The following is an 8,477-nucleotide window of genomic DNA, read 5'->3' on the forward strand; positions in this document are numbered from 1 at the left end:
CTTAGCCTAAATCAACCCAACTCAACCCAACCCAACCAAACTCAACCTAACTCAGTCCAAATGAACTTAATTCAGTGCAATCCGACCCAACTTAACTCAAATCAACCCAATCCAACCCAATTCAACCCAACCCAGCCTAAATCAACTCAACCCAACCCAGCCTCAGTCAATTCAACCCAGCCCCAGTCAACCCAACTTAGCCTAAATCAACTCTTCCCAACCTAACCCAACTCAGTCCAACACAACTCAATTCAACCCAACTGAGCCCAACTCAGCCCAGCCCAGCCCAACTTCTGGGTTTCAAACATCTCACTACTCCTCCCCTCACAATGGATCTAATAATACAGTTTAATAAAACATTCCTTTTTCCCCATCCAAGCCTTATTCTACACCATCCCCGTGCAGGAAACCCCCGCTGATGTCTTGCAAGGCAGCAAGGTCAGGTTTTGTTAAGCCAGGGTTTCCTTGGTTCCCGAGCAATGGAACCTCCCGGAGCAGGGTGCACTTGGCAGCGCTGCCCGTGCTCAATTTGGGAATTCAGGACCCCCCATGGACTCCTGGGGATGCTGTTCCTCAGTTTCCCTGCCTACAAAGTGGCCTTTGGGGAGGGGGAGGGTGGCAGAATGAGCTGCTTTCCCCGTGGTGCTGAAATCCGTGTTTCCCCCGTCCTGTATTAGGCTGAAATTATTTTGCAAACATGTTTCTGAGCAGAAAGGAGGCTCCTGCAGGGCAGGACTTGGTTAGACTGGAGCCTTGCATGGAGCAAAAACCACGTAGGTGCCTCCAGGACTCGCGGTGCCATTTCCCACCTTGGCTGGTTGTTGCAGTTCCTGCAGCTCTTTTCTTTTTCAGCAGCTTTTGGGGGTGGTTTGGCACCATTTCCGTGACATCTCATGGGCTGGGGGAAGCTCTGAGCAAAACACCTGGAGCAGCAATGTGGATTCCTGGGAGGTTTCCTTACGGATCGACCTGGGCACGTGTTTTGGGGCCGGTTTGTGCCCCTCTGACACGGGGCTGCTCTCGTTGCAGGTGTCCTGTCTCTGTGGCTCTGCTCCGTGTCTGCTCTGCGGCTGCTGCCCCTCAGCCAAGAACTCCACCATCTCCCGCCTCCTCTTCACCTTCTTCCTCTTCCTTGGCACTCTGGTGTCTGTCATCATGATAATCCCCGGCGTGGAGAAGGAGCTGCACAAGGTAAATAACTCCTGGAGGTCAGTGGGAAGAAGTTCAGTTCCCGGTGAGTACGTGAGGCTGAAGCAGAAAGGGAATTTTTGGGGCATTATGTGTTTCTGTTCCTCTTTGTCTGAGTACCTCTCTGAGAGAAGGTGTTGTTAACCCCTGTTTTCCACAGAGGGGAAAATGCAGTGGGATATAATTTCATGCACTATCCAGTTTTCCCGGATGTCTCCTGGGAAAGTTTCCTACATCCCATTTTTGGGGTGCAACTGATGACTTGCAGGTCGTGGAGGTGGGACATTAGGGAGAAATATTTTACAAGCAGAGGGATCAGACCTTGGAATGGGCTGCCCAGGGAGGGATTGGAGTCACCATCCCTGGAGGTGTTTAAGGACAGACTGAACGTGTCACTCAGTGCCATGGGCTGGTGACAAGGGGGGGTTGGGTCACAGGTTGGACTTGATGATCCCAGAGGTCTTTTCCAACCTGGCTGATTCTGTGGTTTTGTGATTCTGTGATTCTGTGATTCTGTGACTTCAGGTGGAGGGAGAGGAGGTCTGACAGCTGAGCTGCTGCTGCTGGGCTGGGCTTTTGGGAAAGGCTGGTTTCATCCCAGCTTTTCACTGACCTGCAGGGTGGCTTTAGCTGTGTCATCCCACCACTGTCCCCAAGCAAGTAGCATTAGAGCAGTCATGGTCTGGCTTATGTTTGGCAGCACCAGGACTTGCAGTGGGTGTGGAATCCCAGAATCACAGAATTGTGGAATCACAGAGTGGTTTGGGTTGGAAGGGATCTCAGAGAGGGGGTCCCAACCCCCTGCCATGGGCAGGGACACCTTCCACCATCCCAGGTTGCTCCAAGCACCATCCAACCTGGCCTTGGACACTTCCAGGGATGGGGCAGCCACAGTTTCTCTGGGCAGCCTGGGGGCTTCACAGTCCAGGAGCTGATCTTCAATACAATCAGTAGCTCTTCAAGACCTTCCCACATTCTTCAATCCCCAGTAGGATGTGTTGGGACACACTGGGGTGATTGCTCACCCTCCCATCACCATTTCAGCTCCCGGGCTTCTGTGAAGGCAGTGGGTCTGTGCTGGGGGTCCAGACCAACGTCAACTGCAAGAGCTTCCTGGGCCACAAGGCCGTGTACCGGATGGGCTTCGCCATGGCCGCCTTCTTCTGCCTCTTCGCCGTGCTCATGGTGTGCGTGCGCAGCAGCAAGGACCCCCGTGCTGCCCTGCAGAACGGGTGGGTGCCCCTCCCGGGGTGCTGGGTGGGTGGGGAAGGGATGGGTCCACACAGGGTGCAGACCGTGCCTCCTCTCTCCTCCCACAGCTTCTGGTTCTTCAAGTTCCTGGTGCTGGTGGGGATCACGGTGGGCGCCTTCTACATCCCCGATGGGACCTTCACCTCGGGTGAGGAGCTGTGCCCTCTGCAGCACAGGGTTAAACCCCTGCGCCCCCAGGGCTCACTCTCCCTGTTCCTAACTGGTTTTTCTCTGCTCTCAAGTCTGGTTTTACTTTGGTGTGGTCGGCTCCTTCCTCTTCATCCTCATCCAGCTCGTGCTCCTCATCGACTTCGCCCACTCCTGGAGCCAACTGTGGCTGCGCAAGGCGAGCGAGAGCAACGCCAAGGGCTGGTATGCAGGTGAGTACAGCAGCACCACGGGGGGTTTGGCTCATCCCAGGGCTGGCCAGGCCTGGGGGCTTCTGCTCCAGCCTCTTTCCTTTTTGTTTCCTCCCCCATGATACCGAAAAGCGGCACAGACAAACTTCTTATCACCAATTTGTGGGAACTAAAGAGGGCATTCTTTGTTATGGAGGAGAGCTCCTCTAAACCAGCGTGCTAATGACAGGTGGGCAGGGCTTTCTATTACACACACTGTTTATATAGTCATTAGATATTCTCTCCTACTTAATACATATTCATTAGTTTGCTCTACATAGCCACACCCCTACTGGAAGTCCTTCTTTGGTCCTTTTCTTCATCACCCTGACCTCAGTTCTTGAGCAGGCACAGGGTCACTGTGCTCCCCCACTAAAAAGTGTAGTGTTTGTTCTTTATTTGGGTGCACAGAACTTAGTTTACATCCTGTTTTTTTACATCCTTTATCTAATTCTCAAGAGCTTCCCTAAGATTGTATAGTTCCTTATTTGGGGGATGCTGTGAGTAAGGTTTATATTTCTCCTGTCAGTGTCCTGTGTCACCTGAAATCAGAGAAATTATCTCTGGACAATTTGAGTATAGGAAGGTAGAAAGCAGTTCTTTAATTAATTTGGGCCTTGAGGTGCATAGAGGTACAATGCACACCCCACAGCACAGGCTTTTTCCATTTTTATGGGGATTGTGGGTTCCAGTGCCATCTGGGGTGCCAAAAATGATACCCAAAAGCAGCAGAAACCAACTTCTTATTACCAATTAGTAGATGTTAATTCAGGAGGAGAGCTCCTCTAATCCAATGTGCCAATGGCTGACGGACAGGGCTTTTGATTGCACACACTGTTTACAGCAGATTCATTGGGTATTGTCTCTTACTTAATACATATTCATTAGTTTGCTTTACATGGTCACACTCCTACTGGAAGTCCCTCTTTGGTCCTTTTCTTCATTATCTTGACCTCAGTTCTTGAGCAGGCACAGGGCCATTGTGCTCCTCCACCAAAAAGTGTAGTGTTTGTTCTTTATTTGGGTGCACAGACCTTAGTTTACATTCCGTTTGTTTACATCCCTTATCTAATTCTCAAGAGCTTCCCTAAGATTGTACAGTTCCTTATTTGGGGATGCTGTAAGTAAGTGTAATGGGTTTGTTATACTCCCTGAGAGGGAAAAACGGAAATAGGAGAAGTCATTTGATGTGTATTCTGCCAATAAGATATTCCTTACCATGTTATGTCAGCCCAGCTATTTAAGGTTTGTGTTTCTCCTGTCCCCCAGCCCTCTGCACCGTCACCTTTGTGTTCTACGCCGCCTCCATTGCTGCCATTGCACTGCTCTACGTCTACTACACCAAACCCCAGGGCTGCACCGAGGGCAAGGCCCTCATCAGCATCAACCTCCTCCTCTGCCTCATCGTCTCCGTGGTGTCCATCCTGCCCAAGATCCAGGTGAAGGCAGCTCCCAGGAGGCTGGTGGCCGTGTCACTGCAGGGTGCAGGCCTGCCCTGAGCACTTGCTGTTGTGTTTGCAGGAGGCTCAGCCGCACTCGGGGCTGCTGCAGGCGTCACTCATCACCCTCTACACCATCTACGTCACCTGGGCCGCCCTGGCCAACGTGCCAAGTAAGCAGGATGTGGCCTGGGTTCAGGCCAGGCTGAAAGGGACCTGGGAGTGTGGATTGACAGGAAGCTGAATATGAGGCAGAGTGTGCCCAGGGGGACAAGAGGGCCAATGGATCCTGGCCTGGCTCAGGAACAGTGTGACAGCAGGAGCAGGGAAGGGATTCTTGGCCTGGACTCAGTGCTGGTGAGGCCACCCCTGGAGTGCTGTGTCCAGCTCTGGGCCCTCAGCTCAGGAAGGACATGGAGGGGCTGGAGCAGGTCCAGAGAAGAGCAACGAGGCTGGGGAAGGGACTGGAGCACAAGTGCTGTGAGGAGAGGCTGAGGGAGCTGGGGCTGTTCAGCCTGGAGAGGAGGAGGCTCAGGGGAGACCTTCTCACTCTCTGCAACTCCCTGACAGGAGGGGGGAACCGAGGGGGTCGGGCTCTGCTCCCAGGAACCAGCAGTAGGACAAGACGGTCTTCAGCTGTGCCAGGGGAGGTTTAGGTTGGATATTGGGAAGAATTTCTTTCCAGAGAGGCTGATCAGCCATTGGAATGGGCTGCCCAGGGAGGAGGTGGATTCTCTGTCCCTGGAGGTGTTGAAGGTGAGACTGGATGTGGCATCAGTGCCATGGGCTGGGAACCACGGCGGGGTTGGATCAAGGGTTGGACTTGATGATCTCAGAGGTCCCTTCCAACCCAGCTGATTCTATGATTCCATGATTCTGTGATTCTATGAGGGAGCAGGACCACACACTGGTATAGGTGTTTGTCCCCTCCTTGGTGCTGACCCCCCTGTGTGCCTCCCCCCAGTCCAGAGCTGTAACCCCACTCTGCTGGTGAGGAACAGCACCAGCACAGCGACGGCCACAGAACCACTGACAACCTGGTGGGACGCCTCGAGCATCGTGGGGCTGATCATCTTCATCCTCTGCACCCTCTTCATCAGGTGAGGGCTTGGCTTGTGGCCCTGGGGATGGCACTGTCCCTCTGCCTGGAGCAGAGAGCCACCAGGAGGCTCTCAGGGAAAGGGGAAGTCACACCTTGGCGCAGGGTTTTTGTCACTAAGGGCCTCTTGCAAAGCCATCCCAGTCCCCAGGGGGACCCACAGGCAGCTGCCCTGCGTGGCTGTGGTCACAGTTTTTAGGGTTTCCCCACACCCTGCATCCCCCAAACTGTTCCAGGGATGGCCCCAAGGACAAAACATTCCTGTTCTACTCTGCACTGCTGCAGCCTCACCTGCCACATTGAGGCAGTTTGGGCACCACAGTATAAGGAAGATATTGAGCCATCAGAGAGTGCCCAAAGGAGGCAAAGAGATGGGGAAGGGCCTGGATTTGAAGGTGTGGGAGGACACTGAGGGCACTTGGTGTGTTCAGCTGGAGCAGAGGAGACTGAGGGGAGACCTCAGTGCAGTTCAACTGCCTGGGCAGGGGCAGAGGAGGGGCAGGGACTGAGCTCTGCTCTGGGGGGACCAGGGACAGCACCCAGGGAACGGCTGGAGCTGTGTCAGGGCAGGGTCAGGTTGGATCTCAGGCAAAGGTTCTTCCCCCAGAGGCTGGTTGGGCACTGCCCAGGCTCCCCAGGGCAATGGGCACAGCCCCAAGGCTGCCAGAGCTCCAGGAGGGTTTGGCTGATCCTCTGGGGCACAGGGGGTGACTCTTGGGGCTGGGCCTGTGCAGGGCTGAGGGTTGGACTGGATGATCCCTGTGGTCCCTTCCAGCCCAGCAGATCCTGTGACTCTGTGACACCCCAGCCATGGGGGCACTGAGCAGGAGGTGCTGAACCCCTGCCCCTCTCCCCGCAGCCTCCGCTCCTCGGACCACCCTCAGGTGAACAAGCTGATGCTGACGGAGGAGGGCGGGCACGGGGTGGGCCCGGGGGATGCGGCGGAGCCGGGGCCGCACCGCGCCTACGACAACGAGCAGGACGGGGTCTCCTACAACTACACCTTCTTCCACCTCTGCCTCCTCCTCGCTGCCCTTTACATCATGATGACCCTCACCAACTGGTACAGGTGGGCAGAGCTCCCAGGGCTGTTCCCCTGCCTCTATATCCTCTCCTCCTGGGCTCTTCCCTGCTCTCGGGCAGAGCTGTTTGCCGAGGTGTATCTGCGTGTGAGGCCGCTGAACGTGCTCCCTGATCACTTTTGGGTAGCACAGGGTTGTGCCAGGGCTCGTCAGCACCCTCTGCTGCAGCCCAGGATCCCTCGGGAGCGGGGACCCGGCCCCTGGGTGCTGTGAGCTGCAGCTGTGGGGTCACATCCTCGGGGTAGCTGCAGCCACGGGGCTCCCCTGTGTTCCTTGCATGGCACCCATGGGTGCTCACAGTTCCTGTCCCTCTCTGTGGATGCCACAGTGATGGTGCCACCCCCTTGTTTGCTGTTCCAGGCCGGATGAGAGCCTGCAGGTGCTGAGCAGCCCCTGGACAGCCGTGTGGGTGAAGATCTGCTCCAGCTGGGCCGGGCTCTTGCTCTACCTCTGGACTTTGGTGGCTCCACTGGTGCTGCCAGACCGAGACTTCAGCTGAGGTGGCCCCGGGCATCCTGTTGCCAGGTCAGAGCCGTGGTGGCCTTGTCCCTCAGGACCAGGGACAGCCCCAGCTCTGCCTTAGCCCCAGTTCTGCATGTGGGAGCTGCTGTGCTGGGTTGTGCCTTCTTGCAGGTCTTTTGTTTTCATTTGAAAGGGATGAAGTGCCAAGCAGAGAAATCAAGGGCTGAGAGAGACTTGAGTGTGTTTTTGAAGCTCCCTTCATACCCATGTTTGTCCAGTGCCTTTGGTGGTGCCTCCAAACCCTCTTCTCCCAGCACAGACCAGTGCCTTGCCTCGGGAGGGTTTGGTCCTCACCAGCTGCCGTTGTCTCACTTGCTGTCCTGGGACTGTGGTGCCTTTTGGGGGGCTCTGGGGACCAGGACCCAGGACCTGGCCGCTGTTGTGTCCCCAGACTGCCTGGAGGAAAACGAATTGCTGAGATTTGTGGCTGGAGGCAGATATCCCCCTGCATCCCCCAGCCTCGGTGGTGGCCCCAGCTCCTCGGGGGCTCTCCTGCCTGTTTGTCCCCATGGGAGAACAACCCCCCCGGTCCTTGCTGGAGGACAGGTTGGGTTTCCTGCCGGCTGTGCTGGCCTGGCCCCAGCACCTCACCTTGTCAAGGAAGTCTTGTTTGCAATAAATCTGGTGGATTTGTCCTTGGATCTTTCTTGGAGTGTGTGCTGAGTGTGTGGGAGGCAGAGGAAGTATTAAGCAGACCCAATGCTGGGGTGGGGGCACAGCTGGGGGCACAGCTGGCTGCCAGGAGGTGCAGGTGGGGATGGCATCAATTTGGGGCATGAAAACTTGGAACCCTGGACCCCGTTGCCAGCCTGTGGCACCCCAAGAGCTGCTGCTGGAGGTGGGCAGGTGGCTGGCAGGGCAGGGGGTGGTGGTGAGCAAAGAGGGGGGTGCGAGGTGTGGGGCACAGGGTGGGTTGCACGCAGCACGGGGTGCAGACCATGCCCAGGGGCACATGGGTTCCCTGCGCTGGGATGCCATCCTGGTGCCCTGCAGCTCATCCCCGTGTCCTGCAGCCCGTCCCCGGTGGCTCCGGTCACGAGGTGGCGCTGCGAGCCCGCGCTGCGACACGAGGAGCCCAGAACCCGGCATCCAGCACCGTGTGACTTCATCCTGCACCCCGTGACCGCACCCTGCACCCCGAACCTTCATCCTACACCTTGTGACCTCATCCTGCACCCCGAACCTTCATCCTGCACCCTGAACCTTCATCCTGCACCCTGTGACCTCATCCTGCACCCCGAGCCTTCATCCCGCAACCTGTGACCTCATCCTGCACCCCGAGCCCTCACCCTGCACCCTGTGACCTCATCCTGCACCCCGAACCTTCATCCTGGACCCCGAACCCTCATCCTACAACCTGTGACCTCATCCTGCACCCTGAACCTTCATCCTACACCCCGAACCTTCATCCTACACCCTGTGACCTCATCCTGCACCCTGAACCTTCATCGTGCACCCCGAACCTTCATCCTGCACCCTGTGACCTCATCCTGCACCC

General features: G+C 56.3%; 1 protein-coding gene across 1 annotated transcript in view; it reads left to right on the forward strand.

Moving 5' to 3' along the window:
• Positions 1-7,620, forward strand: part of SERINC2 (serine incorporator 2) — a 13,798-nt gene extending 6,178 nt beyond the window's left edge. The window contains exons 2-10 of the mRNA XM_027694022.1: positions 1,030-1,191; positions 2,233-2,420; positions 2,508-2,587; positions 2,682-2,819; positions 4,107-4,276; positions 4,359-4,449; positions 5,241-5,376; positions 6,235-6,444; positions 6,818-7,620. Coding sequence (XP_027549823.1) covers positions 1,030-1,191; positions 2,233-2,420; positions 2,508-2,587; positions 2,682-2,819; positions 4,107-4,276; positions 4,359-4,449; positions 5,241-5,376; positions 6,235-6,444; positions 6,818-6,956 — 1,314 coding nt within the window. The 3' untranslated portion in view covers positions 6,957-7,620. The remainder of the gene's footprint in view (positions 1-1,029; positions 1,192-2,232; positions 2,421-2,507; positions 2,588-2,681; positions 2,820-4,106; positions 4,277-4,358; positions 4,450-5,240; positions 5,377-6,234; positions 6,445-6,817) is intronic.
• Positions 7,621-8,477: the final 857 nt, after the last annotated feature.

This window comes from Neopelma chrysocephalum, unplaced genomic scaffold (assembly GCF_003984885.1).
Source record: "Neopelma chrysocephalum unplaced genomic scaffold, ASM398488v2 Primary Assembly neopelma1_95b, whole genome shotgun sequence".
NCBI lineage: Eukaryota > Metazoa > Chordata > Aves > Passeriformes > Pipridae > Neopelma > Neopelma chrysocephalum.